We start from the raw sequence: 26,638 nt of genomic DNA, 5'->3' as shown, positions 1-26,638 counted from the left end.
ACCAAATGGAAGTATAAAATAGTGAAGTATTTCTTAGGAACACTCATATCTCACTTTTCCCCTTTATTTATTTATTTTTTTTGGTATCCTCTTACTCCCCAAATTTCCCTTATTCTCCAAAGGTTTAAATTTATTTGTCAGTCTAAAAAGTGTATATGTTTAGTCATTGTTTTGAATGTGGGATATGTGAAAAACAAATTGGACTGCCTTCATTGGCCTTAAATTCTGATGAGGGAGGTAAATAAGAAAAAAACACAAATGTGTGAACACTTAGGTAATAATGAGTGCTATAAAAAAAAAGTGAGGTAAGAAAGGGGAGGTTATGTGAGTTGGAGTCCTTTGTAGATGGAATGGTTAGGAAGGCTTATCTGACAAGGTAAGACATTGAGCAAATAACCTGAATGAATTGAAGATTTGGAGGACGTGTTCCAGGCAGAGGGTCCAACTACTGAACAGACCCTGAACAAATTTATAGAGACGGAAGGTAGATTAGTAGTTACCTAGGTGAGGGAGCTGATGGGGGATGGGGAGGGGGGGTAGAAAGTATCTACTAATGGATATGGGACTTCTTTTTGAGATGATGAAAAAAATTCTCAAATTAGTATTGATTGTAGCACAACTGTGAATATTATAAAAACCATTGAATTGTATGTTATAAATGTAATGGTGTATAAATGGTATCTTATTTTTGAAAAGACTCTAAGGTAAGATTAAATTTGATCAAATGAAGAATAGCAAGTTCAGTATGGCTAGGCTAGAATAAGGGATATAGAATAGAGGTAGATGATGTCAAAGAGATGTGTTTATTTTTCTGGAAGCAGGTAAGTTCTCTAAACCTCTAGATATATCTCTACTTTAAAAAAGAATCTTTATACTATTTCCTTTAGTACCAGAATTCAACTAGTTTTCATAATGGAAAGTAATCTCATGAGCTAATTGATTCAAACTAGTGATAGATTCTCAGAAATTTTTCTTTTGAATATAATATTTCTGAAGATTAAAATATCTGAACCATGAATATCTATCCTGTGAGCCACATACCCAGAATGTGATTGCAAGGGGTCTGGGAGTCCATATGTATGCTGTGTAACTGTCTGCAGATCAAATAAATAAATGCACAACTTTTAACGTAGGGAAGGAATCTGAGAAGTTTTTTATATGTTGAAAAGTGGTCCTCGGTTTTGGAAATGTTGGGAACCATTTGGTTACAACAGAGGAATCCTTTTTTAGAGGCATTACAAGCACTTGTAAAAGACTGGTATGAAGGATGTTTTGGGATATTATGTTGAAGTGGGTGCTTTTTGTCATGTAAATATAACTCCTAGGTGGCAGCAACTTTTATATATGTCAAGATATCAAGATCTCTTGATATGCAGAATCAATTTTTAATTATCTCTGTGTGGAATGTTTTTGATAAAAATCTTTATCCTCAGGTAACTTTTCTTTTTGACACCTGATTTATTTCTAGGTAGCTTATTACTTCTATGTAGTTTTAGGTAATAATTAAAAAATAGCATGTTTTGTTATCTCAGTATAAAATATGGAAAAGTGTGCTATCAAAAAATACAACATATCATATTTCTTATGTAACTAAATATTTTAAGGAACACCTAATGACTGTTATTATTTATGTTTCTTCTTGTCAATGTAGAAAATATAAATTTTACCTTCTAAAATACAACAGAATTTTATTAATTCATTAATTTGGAAAGAGTCTATTTCCTATTTCTAGGAAAAAGGCATTGAAGTGATGTTTTCTCCCCACCCTTGCCCTACTTGGACCCTTGATTGGAATAGTCTCCCTGCAGCAGTGAGCCCAAGGGAAGGTGAGTTTTTTTTCCCTCTCCTCTAAGTTTTAGTATAATCTAGATAGTCTCTTCAGATCCATCTTCCAATTCTCTAATTTTCTTTTTGGCTTTATCTAATATTCTGATTATATTATCCACTGAGTTTTCTTTTTTTTTCTAATTCTTTTTTTTAAGTACTTGTTTTAGTTACAATTAGTTAACATACAGTATTATTTTAGTTTCAGGTTTGCAATATAGTAATTCAACACTTCCATTCATCACCTTGGGCTCATCAGGACAATCACCCTCCTTAATCCCCATCACCTGTTCAATGTGTCCCACCCACCCACCTCCCCTCTGGTAACATCAGTTATCTATAATTAAGAGTCTGTTGTTTCTTTTTTAATGTTTATATATATATTTTGAGAGAGTCTGTGTGCACAAACTGGGGAGGGGCAGAGAGAGAGGATCCCAAGCAAGCTCTTTTCCTTTTGCACAGAGCCCGTGGGGCTCGAACTCATGAATTGTGAGATTGTGACCTGAGCCCAAATCAAGAGTCAGACACTTAACTGACTGAGCCACTCAGGCACCCCAAGAGTCTGTTTCTTCATTTGTTTCTCTCTCTCTTATTTTCTTCACTTTGCTTGTATGTTTTGTTTCTTAAATTCTACACATGAGTAAAGTTTTCATTTTATTTTTATTATAAAAATTTCACATCATTTCACATTTATACATTGCTCAGATTCAACATTTCTAACATTTTCCTACAGTTGCTTTATCTATTCCTTTCTCTTTCATTGCTGAAGCATTTTGAAGGAAATTCCAGATGTTCTTATCATACCTAATAAAAATTAACAAGAATTCCTTGTCCTTTAATAACCAGTCCATAATCATTTTCCTCTAATTGTTTAAAGTATTGTTTGAAAAAATATTTTTTATAGTTAGAGTTTTAGTTAAATAATTTTATTTTTCAGTGCTAGGTATTATATTTGAGTTTTTTTAGTAATAGCCTTTTTCTTGCTCATGTTTTAAATTCCTCTTTTCATAATTTTTTAAGCATAGTTATTTTATATTCTGTATCTGTTATTTCTAATACTTGATGTCCATTCAGATCTAATTCTATTTGTGTTTTCTGTTGACTTCACTCCTGGTGTCTTATTTCCCTAATAGTTTTATAATCTTATATTGTGAATTCATTTTGGGCTACTTAAATCTATGGGAATCTTTGCGGCCTGGGTTAAGAGTAAATATGCACAGAAAGGGAGCATCTGGGTGGCTTGGTTGGTTAAGCATCTGACTTTGGCTCAGGTTATAGTCTCACGGTTCGTGGGTTCGAACCCCACGTCCAGCTCTGTGCTGACCGCTCAGAGCCTAGAGCTTCCTTTGGATTCTGTGTCTCCCTCTCTCTCTGCCCCTGCCCTGCTCATACTCTGTCTCTCTCTCTCTCTGTCTCTCTCAAAAATAAATTAATATTAAAAAATGGTTTTACCACATGAAGAATTTCTATTTGCTGATGTCAGGCAACTCATGGTACTAGAAAGGCCAGTTAACAGTTTTTAAGCATGAGATTCCTTTAACCTTTTCATTTGGAGCTGAGGTTTAAACAGACAAGTTACCTTTTATCATCTTCCTTTGCTGTTAAATAGGATGTTTTTAAATGCATCTTTTCATAGTGAATGTAGCTTTTCAAGATTTCTGCTTTCATGTAGTGATATTGGTTCCAACTTTCCACAATGTTAGGGATCCAGGACCACCCTCTCTTCTTTGTCTTGCCATTAAAGCTTAGATCCCCATTAGCAAATACCCTCTCCATCAGCTGTGGTGTCTGCTCAAGATTATTACACTGCTATTTAGTTCCTTTCCTCTTTGTTAAGGCCTTACGGATTTCCCTTTCCTCTCAGGAATCCATTTAGACAGGCAAAGGATGATTGTTGAGTTTTACATACCATTTTAAGTGTTTTTAGGTAAGAGAACTTTTCTATACCTCAATGTTCTATTTCTTTAATTGTCCACTTATTCTTTAGTTTTAGACTAAGTCAAATATAACTTTTGATTTCCAGATTCTCTTTGAAATTGTTTGTCTGCCTTTTTCAGGCAGTTAAGATCTCTGCCTCAAAGATGTTTTATAGAAATTAAATTCATTTATTGGTCTTTGTTATATATATGAAAAATAGTCACTAATGAATTTGTTAATGTTTTAATTTTAAATATTTCTGATATTATAAAAATTTTAAATATTTGTTTTTATCAAACTTGAATTGTTGTGGGTACTCCGGTTACAGTATAGATTTTGAACAGGTTAAAATGAAATGAAAATCAGATTTTCACTAATATTTATATTTATTAAGGAATGAATACAGAGATATCTAAGTGCCACATGCTTTGCTCTACCCATAATTAATTTACTATGAAGCCAAAATATTATTTTCAGTTATTAATTGAGCAATCAATTACACCTGCTACCAGCTCAGAGACCTAGCATTAAACATTCAGGTCTGGTTGTTTTATTGGTTAGAACTGCATATCTAACAGAGTTCTTGGAATATATTACTCATTATATCCCTTTAATTGGATCACCTACTTTTCATAAATATTATGACAAACAAGGAGCTATAATAGCGGAGCTACATGATTTATTTACATTTCATTCACTGGTTCTTAAAAGGTTTATATGGTCTGTGTTGAAGTAAGACAGAACTGTTGCATTGCAGATGTTCTTTTTTCAGTTGTGGCCATTTCAGTATTGCACGGTAATAGGATCGTGGCAAAATGAAATTATTATACGTATGGGTGTGGAGGTCACTGTGAAAGTGTTCTCATGATTTGTGTTCCGGTATTTTTAGAAGAGATTGTTTGTAATAAGATTTTATTAGTACTAAGTTCATTTAGATGTCACAAAGGCCGACTCCTTATGTGGAATACGTTGAGTTAAGTCAAGATTATGGTGCAGGGGCGCCTGTGTGTCTCAGTCAGTTGAGCAAGCAACTTTGGCTCAAGTCATGATTGCACAGTTTGTGGATTTGAGCCCTGTGTCAGGCTCTGTGCTGACAGCTCAGAGCCTCAAGCCTGCTTCGGATTCTGTGTCTCCTTCTCTCTCTGACCCTCCCCTGCTTATGCTCTCTCAAAAATAAATAAATGTTAAAAAAATTAAAATAAAAAAATTATGGTACGTATTATAAGAATCATTCTTTTTACTAACAAAAGCTGTAGTAATCCTCATGATGGAGTCTTATTTGTTTCTTAAGCCTGTCTAAATCTCCCAACCTCTGTTCTTGCCCATTTCTCTCCCCACATCTTACATACTATTTCCTGAAGTTTTCAGTTTCCCTTATATGGCCTATGTCTATTATCTCCATGCCTTCACTTTTATTTTTTTTTCAGCCTTAAATATTCTTCTTCCCATTTCCCATCCTATTGAAATTATACTACCTTTTAAGGATCAACTCAAATGCTGCTTCCTCCGGTAAACCTTTTGCATGGGCTATAGAGTCAGCCTGTCTTTCATACCTGAACTTCTCACTAGCTAGATAATCTATGGCCAGATTTTCAACTTCTCTATGCCTCAATTGCCTCATCTGCAGAATGGGGATAAAATAGTATTTAGCTTAATAAGATTGTTGGTACATTCAATGAATGAATATATAAAGCACTTAGTACAATTATTAGGCAGAATTAGTTACTCCTTCTCAACATTCCTTAGTACTTTCTTATACTTCATTTTTGGTACATATAGTATGCTTCTCTTACACTCTATTTATATGCATGTTTTCCTTCTCTAATAGACTGTGAGCTCTTTAAATATAGGATGACTACTCAATAATTTTTTATTAAATTCAGTCAATTTGAGACTACAGATTCTTTTTTGTTAACTTCTCAAATTTCTGCTTAAAACAAGCAACTTTGAATCCTTTTGTCTCATATAGATTTAAAGGGCTAAAATAATTGAGATTATTTAGTTTGAAGAAAAGAGAACTGAAGATTTAATTTACATCATCATTATTACTGTTGTCATTATTACTACTACTACTACTATTATCATTCTATTTTAGGGGCTGTTTGGAAATAAGTTGTAGACATTATGCTACTTTACTTCTGAAAACTTAACTATTTGCTTTCAGAACAAAAACATTTTCTTTGTCCTTTTCTCATAGCTGTAGCACAATTATTGAAACAGGCTGTGTAATTCGGTGCATGCTATTATCTAATCTATAGTCCAGTTGATTGTAGTATATTTAGTTGATATGTCACTTTAAGGATCATGGCACCCCATCAGTTTAGTCTCCTTTAATATGAAATTATTTCTTAGCTTTTGTCTTTCAACATGGACTGTTCTGAAGAGTTCAGGCCAGTTTTTTGTAGAACATTTCTCAAATTTTGATTTATCTAGTTTCCTCATGAGTAGATTCAAGTTCTGCATCTTGGCAGGAACACGACAGGAATGAAGTGGATCATAGCAGAAAGCACATTACATCAGTTTGGGCCCAGAGATGTTACTTTTAATCATTCGGTTAAGGTGGTATCTGCCAGGTATCTCTACTGTCATGTTACCATTTTGCTCTATTGAATTAATAAGTTGTTTGTGGGGAGATGTTTGAGACTATCTAACATCTTGAGCTCTCAGCAGAGAGGTGTACATACAAATGGATCTATAAAGAAATAGATCTCCAGATACACACACACATGTAATCACATTTATCACTATCTACTGCTCTATCTATGTATCTCTATCTGTTATCTATCTATATTCAAAATGGGGAGATTTTACTGATATCTCTAATTCCAATCCAACTCCACAAAATTCTTCCTAGTTTTTCCTAATTCAGTGTCTGTATCTACTTGTGTCAACAGTAAAAATTATAGCTCCTAATATCATCTATATATTTGCTCATTTGTTCAGTCCTGCAATAGCTGAACAGTCATTTAAGAATTATTATATCCATGTTGTTGTGAAAGATACCTACTAAGTTGAATTCTAGTTTGTTTAAGTTATTTTTATTTTTGAGTATATATGGTCAAACTTCTTATACAGATAGTTGTGTAGGTGGTTCTATACATGATGAAGTATACAAAAGTGACAAAGGAAAGGTTTCAGTTAGTATCAATCATATGTCCTGATAGAAAATCTTCGGCCAACAGTATCCTACTGCACTGAGAAGATCCAGGCAGTTGCATATCCTCTATTACTTTAAACCACAAATAACTAATTTCCTACTCTAATGAACTACGATGAATACTTGTGAGCCCGAGGACTCCTTTTGTTAAGTACAGAGACACAGAGAATTTTTGTTCTCTGAGGATGAAAGAGAGAATGATAAGACTTAGAATAGGCTACTCTATGCAATATTTCCCTAAAGCTGTCTCTATTCTCCAGTAGTCTTTAGGTGAGTAGTTCTTATGTTAGGAGTTGCTCCTAGCTTAGAATAACCATATCAATCATATAGTTAGGTTGGAGACTCAGATGTATGACCTCATAGAAAATAAAGGCAAAAAGAAGATAGTTGCTTAGGTGTTGTTCTAATTATAATCTATTTCATTCACATATTCAAAATTCCACTATCTTAGAAATATGAACCAATTAGGTATGTCCAAGACCTTGTTTTTTTCACTTTTGAGCTGCCTAAGACTGATATGGAGACTGATATGGAGACTGATAAGGTGGTAATGCTTAAAAACCTTAAACATTACCACTGATTACCTCCCACCAGTACCACCCACTTTGGAGTGTATACTTATCAATTAGAGATAAAAGAAAAAAAATTAATGGCAGAGTTTTACTGAAAGGATATAGTAAGTTCTTGTCTTTCTGAAGGGCTTTAAACCCTGTAGACTTTATTTGCTTGGGATAGACATGTATGAATTCTTAGAACAAGAATCACAACCTGGTATATTCTTGCTCCTTTTATATAAATCACTGATTGAATTTATGGTTTTAAGGGAATATATACTTTTTCAATCCTAATGGATAGTTCTTTTTATTAACATTTATATACAATATATATTACAATTATGTTTTATATATTTATGTATTATGTATTTTATATATACTATATATACACATTTATTAGAATTATATAGAATATCTTGTATTTTATATACTATATATAAAATGTACTATATATATAGTACAATACATGATAACATATGTAATATGTAGTATTGATATAGAAATATATAATATTTACATATATATTTATTATATATTTTATATAATCATATTGTATGATATTACATATTATATGATTTAATTATTTAATAATACATAATATAACAACTAATTATTAATAATAGCAATATCATATGATTATATATAGTATTTATAATATTATATATAATATAAATATAAGTACATATTTATATATAAATATAGATGACTAAGATTTTAAATTTTATGCTAGTTTTTCCATCACTTTCTATAGAATATTTGGGGATAAAAAGAATGAATTGATCAATGACATTGGGAAAAATATAAAGTGAGATAATGATGTGTAATATAAGTGGTAAAACTTGGCCTCAGTGAGGTCTGTGCTATCACCCCCACCCTTTTGTTGTAAGCTTCTACAAACCAACATGATCACCTTTCCTTTATTCTTCTAGCAGAAGTGATTTGGGTAAGCAAGGGAAGAATGGTCAAGGTCTTTGGAGAGTTGGATCCAAGGTGGAGAGAGAAAGGACTAAATAGCCTTTGCCCCATCAGTGATTCTTAACAAGGTTCTTACCAACCCCAGGGGACCTGGAAAATAGAATGACTTACTATTGTTTTACCAGATGGTCAGGGTTGCTTAAAGTTCACTATATCAAAGAATTGTCTCACCCTCAGGCTATAGTATAAGTAGTGCCCTCCTTGGGGGAATCTAAAACATAAAAGCTTATTTTGGGGCCTCTGGGCAAGGCATGTAGAAGACTCATTGTCCTAAGCCATTGCCTTTCAAACTAGGGCATCCATCAAAACCATTTAGAAGGCATATTAAACATACTGCTGGGCGCTAACCCTAAGATTCTCACGTAGGTCTCAGATGGGGCCCTAGAATTTGCATTTTAAGAAGTATCCAACTGATGCTGCTTCTGCTGCTTTGGGGCCCACGCTGTGAAGTAATTACCATAGATAACTGAAATAGTACATGCATTAGCTGCTTTGATTTCAACTTTTGCCACCAAAATAAGATGAACAACAAGATCAAAGCTTTCTAAGTTTTTCTTTACAAACTACAAAGTTAATTTTCTGCTTTTTAGCATGCATTATTACATCAAAAGTAAGAGCTGGGGCAAAACTCTGAACCATTTGGTAGCTATAAAAAGTTCTACTTCAGGCCAGGTATACTAAAATTATACTAACAAATTTAAGTGAATGTAGATGTATCTTATTATTTATGTAGAAATAGCTGTTCTCTTAAGAAATGTTTTCCCAAAATATTAATCTTAGATTTATATATTTTCCACTTCACTACACTAGATAAAATTAGCATATTTGTTTTCTTACTTTTACAATGTAAGAATATATTCCTCCCAACATTTTTTGTTTATATTGAATAGCTTTAGATTAAGGCTATTACATTTTGAACTTTTAGCATTTAACATACTAAAAGCACATAAGAGAATGAGATCAAAAGTTTGGGTTTTTTTTTTTCTATTTTCTGGGGAAAAATATTCCTAACATAAATGTTTTTCATTTTTCTGTTATACTTAGCTGTGAAATCCAAAACCTGACCATATTTGACTCAGAACCCTACACATTTATAACTATTTTCTCTTCTTTCAAGGGTAAAGTTCTCAACAAGCATTTTGGTGCTTTACCAAAAGTAATACAACTTTTATTTAAACTGCAATTTAATCTGAAACTAAAAGCCCCTAGAAGATAGTATATATAAATATAGATAGAATTTATATTAAATAATGTAAAATGCAGCAAGATTGCAAAGAACAAGTTTGCTATTTGCCTAGTAGTACTCTTTCGATTGAATGCCAAACACTAATATACAGGTGTAGAGCTCGAGAGAGAAATCACATATGTATTATAGGTTATATAGTATGTAAACGAATGATTTAGAGCCAACCATGTGTTAAATTCTTCTCCTTTTCTCGCATAAAGTTAGAGAATTCAGCTAGAGTATCAGCAGAAATCATTGAAGTAGGAGAGAGGTAGGTAAAATTTTACTAGGCAAATTCTTCCAATTATTATAGCATTAGATAATTCTTTATATAAAATTGTTAGTCTGGGGGCACCTGGGTGGCTCAGTGAGTTGAGTGTCTGACTCTTGATTTAGGCTCAGGTCATGATCCCAAAGCCATGGGTTCGAGCCCCACATCATACCCTGTGCTGAGCATGGAATCTGCTTAAGATTCTCTCTCTCTCTCCCTCTGCCACTCTCCCGTGCTTGCACACTTTCTCTCTATACAAAAAGAAAAAAAGAAAGAAAAAGAACTCTTACATATGGCACCAAAAGCATGATCCATAAATTTTTTTTGATAAATTGTACTTCATTAAAATTAAAAATGTTTGCTCTGCCAAAAACTCTGTTAAAAGCATAATAAAACAAGCTTAAGACTAGAAGAAAATATTTGCAAACTATAAAAATAAACAAATCTGACAGAATTTAGATATGGAATGCATAAAGAACTCTCAAAACTTGACAGTAAAAAACAAAAATTTCTTTTTTTTAGAAAATTAGAAAATGGGCAAAAGAGATGAAAAGACATTTGACCAAAAAGGACCTATATAGTTGGCACAAATGCATATGAGCTATCACTATATACCTACCAGAATGGCTAAAAAAAAAAAAGTAACAGCATAAATGTTGAGGAGGGTGTGGAGAAACTGAATCATTCATGCACTGCCGGCTATGAATATAAAATGGTACAGTCCCTCTGGAAAATCATGTGGCTTTTTTTTTTCTACAAAACTATACATATAGTTACCACAAAGCTCAGCAATTACACTGTTGGGCATTTTTCCCAAAGAAATGAAAACTTATATTCATGCAAAAACCTGCATATGAATATTCAAAGCAACTGTATTCTTAATAGCCCCAAACTGCAAACAATCCAAGTATTCTTCAGTGGGTGAGTGATTAAACAAATTCTGATGAGTCCATGCATAGAAGATCATTTAGCAATAGAAAGGAATGGACTATTGATACTTGTAACAACCTGGATGAATCTCAAGAATTCATTAATTAATGAAAAAGGCCTGTCTGAAAAAGTTACCTATACTATGTGATTGAGTTTATTTAACATTATCAAAATGATAAAACCAGGGAGATGAAGAGCAGATTAATGGTTAGTAGGGAACAGAGATTGGCACAGCACAGTGCTACTAGTAAAGGGAGTTCCCTTGTGACAAGGTGGTTGTATCAATCTATATATTGGATCGCATCACATAAAACCGTACATACACTCACAAATGAATGCCTGTAAAAGCTGAGCAAGTCTGTAGTTAACAGTATTGTAATAGTAACAACGTCCTAGTTTATTTTTTAATTTTTTTTTACATTTATTTATTTTTGAGAGATAGAGACAGAGCATGAGTGGAGAGGGGCAGAGAGAGAAGGAGATACAGAACCTGAAAATACAGAACAGATGCAGAGGCTCCAGGCTCTGAGCAAGCATTCAGCACAGAGCCCAATGCGGGGCTCAAACCCACAAACCGTGAGATCATGACCTTAGCCAAAGTCAGACACTTAACAGACTGAGCCACCCAGGTGCCCCAACAGTGTCCTAGGTTTAATATCATGCTATAATTATATCAGATGTCACCATTGGGGAAGCTAAGTGAAATGTTCATCAGACTACATGCTATCTTTGCAACTTTCTGTGAATCTGTAATTATTTTAAAATCATAAAGTTAAACATGTAATTTAAGTAAAAATATTGGAAAAGATCAAGAAATAAAGGCTATTGAAATATTTCTCAGCTCATCTTTTTCAAAAATATTTATCAGAAAACTTCTGGAGATCATTTATAAGTCAGATGATAGTTTGATAAAAGGCTCGAGCTACAAAGACATCTTAATGTATTTCCTTTAGAAAGGACAGCAGTTCAATGCTAATATACACATATAAACATTGACTTTAACTCTGACAGTCCCATTTCACAGGTTGCTATTCTCTAACTCCCAGAAAAATGGAGAAAGCCAAATTGTCATAGCATAATTTGAGTTTCTTTATATCAATATTGCTTCAAGATACTGATTAGTATGGTCTAGGAGTAGCTGAAGTATGAATCCTGGCTGAGTTTGCACTGGCCCCCTGCCCTGCCACCAGAAAACTTCAAGGCTCCTTGAGGATGTCTTTGTGTCATATATGTTGTAGTGATACGGATATTACCTTCATGAGAAGTAGAGAAAGTTCTTTCATACTTTCAGAGAAAGCTTAGTAGTGTCCAATTTCAATTATACATTTGCATTTCAAAGTACTGAAAAATGGGACTGAGTTTTGTTTTGACTGTCAAAATGGTTGAGTGAATAAGTTTATTTTGAACTTTAAATCAGCTCAGTCACATTTGCAAATGACACAGTTGTATAACATTGTACTACTAACTAAATCGTCTGGAACCACTTTGTGTAAATAAGGCCTGAAAAGGAGTAGCAAGATTAAATTCAAGTTTTATTACTTCAGCGTCCTCAGCCATAATAGGTACAGGCCCTGTATCTACCACTGAGGCAACGATTCTTTAGCCAGGGTAACAGTGATAAAATGTGCTCATAGCTTTGGTACCTTAAATCCACATAGCATCGAGCTCACTGGGTTTTTTATATCTTCTTTTCTTTTTCTATTTTTAGCCACGAAACCAGACTGTCTTCTTAGGAAAATACAATACCTTTTTTTTGTTGTTAGGTGTACTTAACCATGGCATGTGATTAAGGAAAAAAGTTAAAAGTGTTTTTTCTTTTGGAGTTAGATTTGCTATAATTCTTCCCAGTATGATGTTATGCTTTGTTCTGTTCTCTAGGGTTAGACTTCAAGAACCCTATTTATATACCATATTTTTAAGTACTTTGCAAGAAGAGCGTATGATGAATGATTACCAAGAAAGGTTTTTATTAAATTAATTAATTTTTTTCTTTTATAGTTTATAGTCAAATTGTTTTCCATAGAACACCCAGTGCTTATCCCGACAAGTGCCCTCCTTCATGCCCATCACCCCTCTCTCCCGCTCCCCCTCCCCCATCATCCTCAGTTTGTTTTCAGTATTCAAGAGTCTCTCATGGTTTATCTCCCTCCCGCTCCCCAGCTATTTTCCCCCTTTCCCTGCCCCGTGGTCCTCTGTTCAGTTTCTCCTGTTACACATAGGAGTGAAAACATATGGCATCTGTCTTTCTCTGCCTGACTTATTTCCCTTAGCATAACACCCTCAAGTTCCATCCATTTTGCTACAAATGGCCAGATTTCATTCTTCCTCATTGCCATGTAGTATTCTGTTGTATAGATAATACACATCTTCTTGATCCATTCATCAGTTGAGGGACATTTAGGCTCTTTCCATGATTTGGCTATTGTTGACAGTGCTGCTATGAACATTGGGGTACATGTGCCCCTATGTGTCAGCACTTCTGTATCCCTTACCAAGAAAGGTTTTAATGCCCAGTTTATCTAGGGTGGATTACATAGAATCTTCTGAGAGTATTGCTTTTTAAAATAAAAATATTTGACATGTGGCATCTGTGTGCTTAAACAAATTTATCTGATTTAATTTGATTAGATCATATGTAGAGTGTAAAAATTACTTAGAAACTTTCTTGCCTATATAGAAATGAACAAATTGAGAATTTATTGGACAATTGAGATTTGTGTCCATTCCTAACTCCACTAAGTCATTTACTTATTTCTTAATTTGTTTACATTTATTTATTCATTTTGAGAGAGAGAAAGCAAGTGGGGGAAAGGCAGAGAGAGAGGGAGAGAGAGAATCCCAAGCAAGCTCCTCACTGTCAGCGTGGAGCCTGATGCGGGGCTCAAACTCATAAAACGTGAGATCATGACCTGAACCAAAACAAGAGTAGGGTGCTTAACTGACTGAGCTACCCAGGCACTCCTCCACTAAGACATTTATAATGGCAAGTTTGAAAGTTATCATGGTTGGTTTTTGGCATATTATAGATTCACTAATAAGAAACCTCAAATTATCTACTTGAGGGAATATTGTTAAAAATTAGTATGTTTCAGAGTTTGAGTTCCTTCAAAAGTTTAAGATAGGACTTATGTGAATAATGAAATGCTTATTTCTGAAAACCAGCCCTAGGCAAGAGTTCTAATCTCTTCAGTTTGTGTTGAAATATAGTTGGAGCAAGAAGACTTTTCTGTTAAACAGTTCTGGAGCACTGGACTAGTCCTGCTATGTTTCCAGCAGCTCCCAAGTTCTCTCAGAACTGGAGATTTGTACTCACTTCACGATAAAACTTTTCCTAAGAATTTCTTCCAAGATTTCCTTTAAGAGTTTTTCCAGTGGTCACCAATAATAAGTACTGTAATGACAGGCTCTGATATTTAAAAAAAAAAGGCACATTTGGATGAAACTTCTAGGAATGTTGCATTAATTATTGATGGACAAATTTTCACTGAGCACGCATTTAAAGTGGAGCAAAACTTACTATTCATGTCATCCAGAAGCAATGAAGAATAGGGAAGAATCTTTGCAGTAGAACAAACATACCCACAGTATTTTGTTTCAGTGTTGAACATCATTTCTAACGAAGACAAATAAGCAACCTCGAACACTTGCAGTGTTTTTTGCAGTCATATGTAAACTATATGTAACTACTCTGAAAGCAATGATAACTTCTGTTTATAATTAATGCAAACAGCACCCTATTAATACTATTACATACATTAACAAAAAGGTATTTTCTCGTATAGTTTAGCTCCCAGTTTGCCTTTCCAGATTTCATTTGAAAATTTCACACTAAGTAACTTAGTTTTTAAGCTTAAAATCTCTTGATTGCTTAACTTTCAAGAATTATGTTTTGAACAGGATAAATGTTTATAATCACATTTAGGAGACAGAAGGAAAACTAATGATGTGGATCTTTATTTTTCTGCTGATGGAAACTAATTCGTATTATTCATTTCAGCCTAAAATGGCATTCTCTGTGCTGGTCCCAGACATTTATGATTGAAATCAGCTCAAGAACACAATGAACTTTTTTTTTTTTTTTTGCACTTTGAACCAGCTCCTCTTAGCACCAAAATCCATTCATTATTTTTGTTTAATTAGGCCTAATTCACATTGGAGAGATACTTGAAGCAAGGAGATATCCCTAATAGCTTTGCAGTCACAATAACTCACAGGCTCTGCAATAATTTAATTGTTCAAGATTGAATCATCAGAAGAATTAAAAAAACATTATCCTTAACCATAGAACAAAAGTATAGTCATAAATAGAAAACTGGCATAGAGTGGCAGTATTAGTAACATAGTATTTCTAGATGTGAATTTTATATACTTATTTGCAGAATATTATTAGTTTTTGTGTTTAAACTAGTGATTACCTTAGAAAGTTGGCTGTAAGTGCAAATTGTACCTAGGAATTTTTGCATATGATTACATAGCAAATATTTTACAGAACTAGGTAAAGCCAATTCGCAGGACAACTCCTTATCTTAAAAATAAATTACTTTATATGTTGGTTTTACATGGACTTGTCTCTTGCAGTAAGAAAATGAGAGTTTTTTGTGACAGTGTGCACATTTAGCAAACTAAGTGTGAAAAACTATTTGTGGGGCTTTTTGAGGAGGAAAGATTAGATAGAGCCAAGTCGTCCTCTTTTTTTTTTTTTAACAACTTTATTGACTAAATATTCTCATTCCCTTGGGGACACATTCACACTTAATTTTTTTCAGCAAAACAAGGAAAGAAAAGAAAACCAAGCTGCCAAAAGCAGTATTAAAGAAAATGACTTAGAGAATTGCTTTCTAGTCATGCCTATCTGCTTTCATCAAGTCTAAATGGTTTACCATACAGTTAGGTAATTGTGGGATTACTTGGACTATGATCTAGCCAAAAAGATGTTTTAAAATAATTTTCTTTGTTTATAAAATCAATGCTTTTGATAAGTTTCTTTCAAGTGACCTTAAAACTCATTAAAAGTAATATTCAAATTTACACAGCTACTTTTCATTATGTATTAGATTCTGGTTTACACCCTTGATCACGCTTCTTAAAAAGTGATTGTATGAGTCAGATTCCCAGTAGGAAAAGATGGCACGTTCAAACTGGCAGAATTTATATGCAGAGGGATTGATTACAAAGTTGTAGGCAGGGTGTCCTGAACCATAAAAAGAAAGGAAAGAAACCCAGGGTCAGTAGCTGCAGAGCTGTTTCCACCTCTAGGCCTAGAGAAGGAGCAGAGGAGAGAAAGTCCCCTCCAGCCAGCTGCTTGGAGAGGGGCGGGAACTTTCAGGCAAGAGACAGAGGCAGCCTCAGGTGACTGGAGCGGTGACAGCCAGAGGAAAACTAGCCTAGTTCTCCTTTACCATTACCTTCTGTCTGTCTGATCTTCTGGGGCTTCTTTCTCACTGACCAAACCCATCTGGATGCCAGAGGGCAAGGAAGTCTGTTGATGTAGCTCATTCAAGTCAACCTCCAGGGCAGAGAGCTGGTTGAATTTGAAGGGCCAAACTAAGATATCAGGCAAAGTAATTGCAAAAATTCACAAGAGACACACTAGAGATCATGTAGAATGAGGACCTTTGAGACTCCTAGAGGGATTAAGCAACATACCTCATGTTACACACAATCGTGACACATTATCAGTCAACAGAGTCCAGAACTCCACATCTGCATTCACTAGGCTTCGTAATTATGCCAAACTCACCTCTTACAGCATATGTACAGGTCTTGTGTAGGAAGTTACACCGGTTTGTATTGTCATCTTAGCAAAATTAATAATATTGGGGATTTATTAACTGAGGGTTGGGGTTTGCCCACATTAGGAATGTTTTGGAATGGTATTTTATCTCACAAAACTTATTTCAGTTCAGACTATAATTTCCTGAAAATTACTTTCAATGACCAAACATGTTATATAAAATTGCTGTTTGTAGTGATTTTTCTTAAGTCCTACAGATGTGGGGTACAGTAAAAAAAGGAATCATAGTAACCTTCTGACTATTGGAGTCTTTGCTTAAGCAGCTTAAAATTTGGAACTTATTTGATTAAAATTAAAAGTAGTAAAACTCTTAATGTATTAAGAATTTCCATTCTCAAGATGAATTATACCTTTCATTATTAAAATATGGTTACTTTTAACATGTTCAGCTGTTTTCTTACCTTCTTCTTTTCACTATTCTGTTAACACCATCTGGTCATATCATACCAATTAATTTCCCACTTGCTGAACACACTTGTATTTCACGAGAGGGAAGGATTGCAGATTGTGGAGCATCTCTTGAAACTCTGCTCACATTTTGGAAGCACTTGATCACTATGCTCCCTCTGAAATCAAAAATCTTGCTCATGAACAACAAATTTTGTCCATTTCTCATATAAATGGTCTCCTTGCATTCTAGATCTCTTCCTCCTTTCTCATAAAGCTTGAGTGGTTAGCAGTTATGAACAAACTCTTAAACCCAAACCTTTATATTTATGTAGCTTGCTGCTAAGGTCTTTTATAACTCTATATCAAGGAGTAGGAATGATCAGTGTCAGCTGAGGTTTTCTGCTGCTCTGTGATGATAATATTTTATTGCAAATACTGCATGTAACCCAACCTACTTCACAAAGAAATACATTCCCTGCCCTTGTTGGGTTTGAATGCCTGTTGAATATAAAACGTTCTAGTACCAAAAAAAAAAAAAAAAAAGACTATTTCAATAGAAATGTAAGTTTCTCTTTATTAGAAAACAATCAACTATAATTAGTGAAAGAATATTCTAGCTTTATAAATACTTTTACTGAATCTTTAAACCTTTGTGTTTATACTTTCCTCTTTTTACCAGGCACTGTTACAGCATTTGTCATTTATTGTCAAAATATGTTAAAGAATTCAGCTATCTCATAAAGTTATAGTGTTTGCCTTTAGAAAATTAATTTAGAAAATTTGAAGCATAATACAACCATCTGCTAGTAGAACTGCTAATTTTTAATGATTCCATAATATTTCACTAACTACATTGAATATATTTTGCTTAATTATCTGCTATTAAGTATAAAGTTGCTCACCACTATCACACTAAAATTAACACTACAATGAAAAACACCCTGCACATAGCTTTTCCTAGTTTTCGAATCATTTCCCAGAAATGAGTTGACAGAATGAAGGTATGTGAACATTTTGATTACTTAATCATATGTATTGTTAATTGATTTCTAAAAGGGCCTTAGCTAATTTATGTTGCCATCAGCAATGTTCAGGAGTCCCTGCTTCACTCTGACCTTCACAGGTATTAGTTTGTCACAATTTTTTTTTTTTGGTAAGTTTTACAGGCTAATAGAGGCAACTAGTTTCACTTTGTGTTATTTTATCATAACAAGGTTGGATATTTGTATTTATTTCACTAAATACCTATTTCTTGTCGATCTGAATGAGTTCTTTAATATAATAAATACATTAATCTTATGTTTATTTGCTAAAGATATTTTTCTCAGGATATTGTTGCCTTTATCATTTTAATTAGCAACGTGTTTTTCTTAAAGCTAAGAAATGCCACAGGTTCTGTGTTTTAGTTCCATTTTGTGTACAGAAAACTAGTGGAAATGGGCAGTTTCAGTAGGTTCTTAAAGAGTGTGACAATCTCAGGCTAAACAACAGCATAGAGCCTGTAAGCTCTAGAAGTCACCTAGTAATGTGAGATCAGAACTGAGAATTTTTTAAGCTGAGATTTTTTGTTTTTTGTTTTAATTTCCTATATGCTCTACCTTAACTCTTTAGCAGAGTCTTTTTTCTTTTTTAATGCCAGTCTGACTCCATTGTGCTAATGGGAGCCCAAGTAACTTTAAGTTTTGTTTATTGAGAGAGAATAGCATGTCCCTAGAAGGCAACATGAAGGTGGTGCTGGCAATTCAAGTGAACCCCACTTGAAAGATAAAGTTTAAGGGGACAGAGTAAAGGCCACTTGGTCCAGTTGTCTCTTACTCCTGCGGGATTAAACTACAGGAGCTGTTTTCAGTCTCGGTAAAAAGGGAGAATCCTCTGCCACTTGCTATCTCCCTCGAGCAGGCTGAGCTCCTCGAGGGCTGGGAGCAGGTATTTGTGTTTGTAACTTGTATGCCGCCCTGAGCAACCTGCACAAAGAAGACAGAGATGTCATGAATACTTGAATGAAGTAATGAATTGTAAGGAGGAAATCATATGAGAGGCAGCCGGATTTGAAAATATATTACTGAAATGTGACCAATGAGTGTCCTCGGTGGAAGAAAATGATAAATTAAAATTCTAAGATATGATTTTTAAAATGTTACTGAAAGAGAGACGCCCGGGTGGCATAGTCAGTTAAGCATCAGACTCTTGATCTCGGCTCAGATCATGATCTCACAGTTGATGAGTTTAAGCCCCGCAATGGGCTCTGTGCTGATGGCGCAGGGCTTGCTCGAGATTCTGTTTCTCCTTCTCTCTGCTCCTCCCTCACTTGTTCTCTCTCTCTCTTTCTCTCTTAAAATAAATAAACATAAAAAAAATGTTACTGAAAGCAACAATGTCTGCAAACATTTATACGAACTCTAAACAGAAAACAGAATTTTTTTTCATTATTAGAATGTGACTCATGTTTTTTGATGGGGTGGTTAGTGAAATGAAATACACTAATTCATCAAAACCAGTGTTTTAAGGTAACTCAGTCTTACATTTGTGTCCCCAAAGAGCAGAGCATGATAGTTTTTGCACATCCTCCTCAGTAGGCTATCTCAGTTGGGCCTGTGAAGCAGTGCTGAAGTAAGAAACCTGTGTGTTCTCTGCCTTCACAGTAGGAAGAAGACTGGTCCAGAAAACTGTTACACAACCTAGTAATTTAGTTATTAATAGTGCAAGCATTTTGCTAAGATTTGAAAAAAAGAAGAGAAAGTAAGAAAGAAAAGAAGAGGAAAGAAAAGGAAAGGAAGAAAAAGGAAAAGAAGGAAGAAAGAAATGAAACAAAGGAGAATTCAGGGATAAAGATACAATGAATTTTAAGTCAGTGAGAGCTGCCTTCTAATATTAAATGTGGAGAATCTCCTTTAGCAGCAGGATTTCCTATTGGAAGCCCATAGGAAAAGATAACTCAATAAATCTATATTTTCAGTAATAAATGCCTTCTAGAACTTTCTTTTTAAGGAAAACAAATTTAAAAGTATTATTTTTTTTCTTAATCCCTTATTTTCTATGAGACTTTGATCTTACCAGCTAGGTTTTGCCAACTATATTACATTTTAAGAACATAACTTCTGTGGTTGTTAAGGGATTACTAAATTGGAAAGACTGAAGCAGTAGGTATTGTCAAAGGCCAGAAAGGAAGGATATTGATTTTTGGTTGGAAAAGATTTCAAGCAGGTCAAGCAGATCTTGAATTTGGCCTTGAACCAGAATGAACTTTAGATTAAAAGAAAGAAGAATATAAAGGATTTTAGGGAGAGAGAACAGCATTAGTAAGAGTAGAGAGAATAGATGTGGAAAGGGAATTTCAAGGGAATGTCAGAAAACTAGTTTTAGGAAGTAATGCCGGCAATAATTTAATTGGTAAGGTGGGATCAGCTCATTGAGAACTTTTAATATCATAATCTATACTTTTTTTCTCTTCTGTAATAAAAACCAAGTTTTGTAGAGTTGTGTATGTGTGTGTGCACACATGTGGTGGAGGCAAGTTAAGGATATTGATTTCTTTTGATGTCAAAAACACTTTCCATTGTTTCATAACTCTTAATAAGGACAGATAACAACTATTTTATATATACCTTTATACTGTGCATGTTCCTTCCTAAAAAACAAACTTCCTAGAGAGAACAGAGGCATTGGTACTGATGTCATCTATTAATTTTCTGACCCTAAGTGCCACTCTAGAATATGAGTACCAGAAACCAGTCAGTGCTTCTCTATTAAGATAGCAGAGAAGATCATCTTTCTTTGAGAGAAGGCTATAGTAAATTTACTCTATTTATTGAATATAAAGCAGTGTTTGTCTGATTCTTGTTTCTGCAGACTTTTATTTGACTCTGCTTGTTAGCTTTCATCAAAAGCTACAACCATTTTTATGGACCTCGTTTTGATGACCAGTTTGTTCAGAATATAATAAAAACCTGGTATTTTAGTGGACTTTGCTACTAGCTGACTTATTTTGACATTTGCTTCTGGAGTATAGCAATGTGGGCAAATACCATGCAAATAACTTGACCAAAAGCACATGGAGAAAATTCTGCCTGTTACTTTTGTCAAGGGTTCATTAGCAATCCTTAAATCTAAGTCATCTATTGTGTCTGCGTGCTTTATCACCCTCAGTTAAATCTGCTTCAATTTGAAAATTCTATTTCTGGAATTGTTTTTTATTTGCACATTACTGACAGACCTCATTTACTCATGTCAGGGAGGACCTGGGTAGTACTGGGCTGCCCCTAGCTGCATTCTCCCTGAGGGAGAAAATTCCCCAGAGGTTCTGAGTAAGACAGAAATACGTTCTTTGGCTTTATTGTCAGATTGGAAATGTTTTTGCCTTCAGTCCCTGAGGCCAGATTTCAGGTATTTTCCCAGAGGAAATTCTCATATGGAAAATAGTCCTCCCCTGAATAATTTTTATCGCCTAATAAATGATTTAGATGGATACTGTCGGCACTATGGTGGGCGCCAGACTGAAAGGGGCATATGAGTGGCAGCTCATAGCAGTAGGTTATGTATTTCGGCTGTCAACCTGAAATCCTAGGTAAATGTGTTAAAACTCTGACTTAGATTCCCCTTACCTGCTTTTAAAAGATATTCTTAGCATTTACTTTTACCACACCAAACTACAGTTTATTTGTGGAGTTAGCTCTTTTTTTAGGGCAATTAACACATCAGATTTATAGTGATAAACACTGAAACAGATGGAAAATGATTCCCAAGTAGTTAGGACCAACTGGATGCAGATTTGTCCCTGACCTGTGTAATATGTCTGACCTATTACTTCAAGGAATGTAGTAGCAGGTGTTGATATTTTTCCAAACATCAGTTTGGTCATGTTTGGAAGGATATGCTTAGTGCACTGTGAAATTGATATTTCAGAGTTCCAGGTTGCCATTTACAGTGACTGGTTTCCATTGATGAACTTTCTGCTTTTTTTACTTACAGACTCACATAGCTTTTAAAAATTTATTCTCAGTTTTAAACTGACTCATGCCTTTATTTCAGATAAAATTCTGAATATCTTTATTTTTTGAGTGGAAAATCTGTTGAGGAGTGCTTCCATTTCACTCTTTCCTGCATGTCTCTAAGTAAAAAGAAATTTTACATTTTGAAAGATTAATTAGTCAATTTAGCGGTTTTCAGTTAAGAATAGACTTAATTCATCCCAGCAAACACAGTCTCTTTCATTAAACAATATATATTCTAAAGTTAAGTGACTTTAAGAATAACTATTTGCTGAATATCTAGCATGACAATTCCCTTATTTATATAATGAAAAAGACAAACATATGGATGAACTTCAAAATCTTAATATCAAACCTGTCACGATTTCTTCTTTTATTGTAGAAGGCTCCTCAACTTGGAAATTGTACATAAGCAAATCAAAATTTAAGAGTACAGAGGATATTAAGATTCCTCCTAAAAATTTGTTTTATATGAAGCCCTTTATTGTTAGTCACCATAAAAGACATTCTTGTAAGGATGAAGTGAAACAGAAAAAAAGAAATAGGAAAGGGGGAATAATTATACTTCAGAATTTAAGAGGTGTTGAGGCACCTAGGTGGCTCAGTTGGTTGGGTATCCAACTCGATTTCAGTTCAGGTCATGATCGCAGGGTTGTGGGATCAAACCCCACTTTGGGCTCCACACTGAGTATCAAGCCAGCTTAAGATTCTCTCTCTCTCTCTCTCTCTCTCTCTCTCTCTCTTCCCCCACCCGCTTCCTTCTCCCTCACTCACCACACTCTCTCTTTCTAAAACAAACCAAAAAAAAGAATTTAAGAGTTGAACATTTTCCTTCTCAGTTAGTATTTTTATATGTCTTTTGAAAAATATAAAGTACTCAGTATGTGTAAGACATTGTCTTAATATTATCTCATATAATCCACATAACAGCTCAATGCTGTAATATCCCCAATCTACAGATGAGGAAATTTAGGTACAGAGAAATTAGGTTATTTGCAAAAGACCCCACAGCTAGCAAAATCCAAACTGATTTAAAACCCAACTGTGATTTAAATGCAGCATGGCCCCTGGAGCCAGAGCATGTCAACCAGGTACTTCGACTGCATGTGCAAGAGACTACATACAATGTTCAGTGTTCTCCTATATCATGTGTTTTATCGTACTTTACCAAAGGCACAATTATAAGCATAACAGTATTATTGGTATTGGTTCATATTGGTATTATTAGAAATATGAAGGACGCATTTGAGATGTACCTGAGAAATATATATTGCATTAACATTTAAAATCAAAGTTGTACTCTTCTTAGTTTTTTGACCACATTACAAACCATTCAAGGTTTTTGTATTGAATTAAAAATATTTGTATAGTAATAATTTGATTTTTCCTCAGAGCTAGTTGTGATCCTGTCATTCCCAGGGGTCACTGATAAAGTCATCTTAGAATCATTATTGGCTGAAAAGAAAAGAAAAAGCCTTCACATATTTACAGTTTTACTTTGGATTTGGCTGCTTTCTTTCACAGATACATTCTTTAGTATCTCATCACTCAAAAAACTTTTCTCTCTAGAAGTGATAGATGTTAAAAGGGGTGGGTTGTAATAAAAACAACGAGGTCAGGAACTCATATTGAGTGTAACAATGTGCCTCTAATTATACATATAATATCAATCAACCAATAATGTATTTACTGTATTTCTATATAAAGTATGTACTTATGTATGTGTTTATTGGCAACAAAAAATGAAACAAGTTTTATAGAAAAATAAGCTATTGATGTTTCAAAAAATAAAACAACGTATTTTACTATCTTTCAAACACTTCTGCTGCTGTTACATACTAACTCAGATGTGCTAAATGTAATCTTGTACAACTGCTAATTTATACTACAGCACATCTCTCCAGTTGACAATTCTTATTTTAAGCTGTAATAATTCATTCGTGAGTGGTGATAGCAGGGTTAGAGAGAGATGTGTTTATAATTAGTGTTATTAGTCTCCTTAAGCTGACATAACAAAATGTCACAGACTGGGTGGCTTTAATAACATTTATATTCTCACATTTCTAGATGTTAGGAATTCAAGTTCAAGGTGCCAACACGATTGGTTACTGGTGAGGCCCGCCTTCCTGGTGTGGACAGCCTCTTCACTGTGTTGTCACATGGCCTTTCCTCCGTGTTCACACATCCAGAGCCGCCTCTTCTTCTGCCACAGACACCAGTCGTGTCAGATTAGAGCCCCACTTTATGACCTTACTTAACCTTAAGTACTACCTAAGGCCCTACCTCTACGTACAGTCACATTGGGGGTTAAGCCTTCAGCATGTGAATTTTGAGAGGACACAATCCAGTACAACTTTTAGCATCAGTAACACACAGGTGATGTGCCAGTTTCTACTAATCATATTGCCTTAATTTTAACGCATCTTTCTTTAACTTACCGAAATTGTGAGGTGTTTTGTAATCACTTCATATCTTTTAGGTTTGGGGAAGGGGCATACAATTGTGATAGCTCTCAAAAATTCTTTAACTCAACTTAATGTAGAGACATACATTGTCTATCATAGAGCAATTCCTGCGCACCTGCAATCACATATACACATATAGTGTGTAACTGAAATAAGAGCTTATGTTATACATCTCACCCTCTTATAAGCGATGCACTCTGATACTTTCTGTTCTTTTCCATCTTTATATTCTCCCATTTTTTTTTTAATGGTGCTTATGATCCACTCAATTGTTATGACTCACTAAGTTGACTTATGGGTTGCTACCATCAATTTGAAAACCCAAGAGGTAAAAACTCATATGACCAGTATTCTCTCAGGTGTCATGTTGTTGAGTGTACATTTCTAATAACTTACTTAGCATGTAATTACATATTACATTTTTAACAGAGTTTCGCTATGCAGTTGTTGACAACTCCCAAGTACTCAGTGGCTAGAGGAAAATTCACTAGAAAGTGTAACCTTTCATTTAGAGGGTAACCTAGTTTCTTCCAAATCTTGAAACAGCTCAAGTAAGAGATCCAGGAGATTGGCACGTTATTGGTGTTGGCTCCCTTGGAGGCCAGAGTCTCATAAGGATCAGGCGTAAATTGCAACATAATATAAACCACTTAACAAATCTTGACATACTCATTGTCAGTCGTCTGTATCCCTTTTACATCAGTTGGATTCACTGTTTTATTTAAGGTCCTTTCAGAAAATAGAAACCATTCTGAGTATTTTATACAAGGATAATTTAATACGAGGTGTTAGTTGCACGGGTGAGAAAACCTCCAGAGGCCGAGAGGGGAGGTGACTCCTCCCAGAGAACAGCAACAACAGGAAGCTGCTGTGTTACTGGAGCCCAGGAGCTGGGGGCACCTGGCCAAAGCTGGAACCGTGGAGAGAAGGATTGCATAAGTGACTTAAAGCCACAGAGATTCAGATGCTGCTAGAGAGACACGTACCAAAAGCAGAGAAGGGAGAAGAGAAATACTCCAATTTCTCTCTCCTGCCTACCATTGCACCTTCTGCAAATGCCACTCATTGTTTAAAATCGCTGGAAGCCAGAGAACAGGTGAAACAGAAATATAATTCCTTAAGAGCCAAGAGAGACAGGGACTGGATCTCAGGCAAAATAAATAAATGATTGGCACAGATGCTAATAATCACCTGTTTATTCTTCTTTGATTAATCTCATTTTATTCATGATACATAACAATTCACTATTGTAAATCATTCATGCCTATAGATTCATAGATTGAGTTTTAGGATATTAGAAAACCTGCCTTTCTCTCATTCTCATTGAATGGATGTGTCATGATTTATTGAACTGTTTTCTTGTTGAACATTTGATATTTTGCTATTATAAATTACTCTGCAGTGACTATGTTCATGCATATGCCCTTTCTTCCATATTGCTTAAACTATTATTTTAAAAGTTATATACCCAGAAGATGGATTACTGTGCGGAAAGCATGACAGATTTATGGCTCTTGCTATTGATTACTAGTTTGCTTTTCTACAGGATTGTTCCAATGTATCAGCATCAACATATGATAGAACCAATTTTAGTGACTTGTCTACTTTGGAATAGTGTCATTAAAAAATCTTGTTGCCTAATTTAGTTGGTGATAAATATCACTGGATTTCAATTGTTGATTCTGATTATTAGGATGTTATTTATACTTTTTACATGTTTATTAACTAGAGGCATTTTCTATTTTGTAAATAGCTTATTCACATTCTTGCATGTTCTAGCAAATTTGCTTAAGATGACTATGAGTGAAGCCAGAAAACAGTTTAACATGAAAGACAAAACAAAACAAAAAGCTACAAGCCTTGTGTCCATCCTTAGGTCATGTAGCCTAAGGGGTGGACAAGAATAAAACATTCTGAAAGGTCCTTTATTTATTTACTTATTTTTATAATAATTATCTTTAAATTTTTTTTGTATTTTTTTAGAGAAGAGTCTTTTTATTTTTTTCCATAATAGTTTATTGTCAAATTGATTTCCATACAACACCCAGTGCTCTTCCCCACAAGTGCCCTCCTCCATCACCACCACCTCTTTTCCCCCCTCCCCCTTCCCCTTCAACTCTCAGTTCATTTTCAGCATTCAGTAGTCTC

The 26,638-nt window shown here is 34.5% G+C and overlaps 1 protein-coding gene across 1 annotated transcript in view; it reads left to right on the top strand.

Moving 5' to 3' along the window:
• GSTCD (glutathione S-transferase C-terminal domain containing) overlaps positions 1-26,638 on the top strand; it is a 134,176-nt gene that overhangs the window by 22,211 nt on the left and 85,327 nt on the right. Inside the window, exon 5 of the mRNA XM_029942438.1 lies at positions 1,733-1,826. Within this exon, the coding sequence (XP_029798298.1) occupies positions 1,733-1,826 (94 nt within the window). The remainder of the gene's footprint in view (positions 1-1,732; positions 1,827-26,638) is intronic.

Source organism: Suricata suricatta, chromosome 1, assembly GCF_006229205.1.
Source record: "Suricata suricatta isolate VVHF042 chromosome 1, meerkat_22Aug2017_6uvM2_HiC, whole genome shotgun sequence".
In the NCBI taxonomy this organism is placed as follows: Eukaryota; Metazoa; Chordata; class Mammalia; order Carnivora; family Herpestidae; genus Suricata; species Suricata suricatta.
Note: the sequence above shows the minus strand (reverse complement) of the source record. Positions and strands in the feature narration are given on the sequence as shown.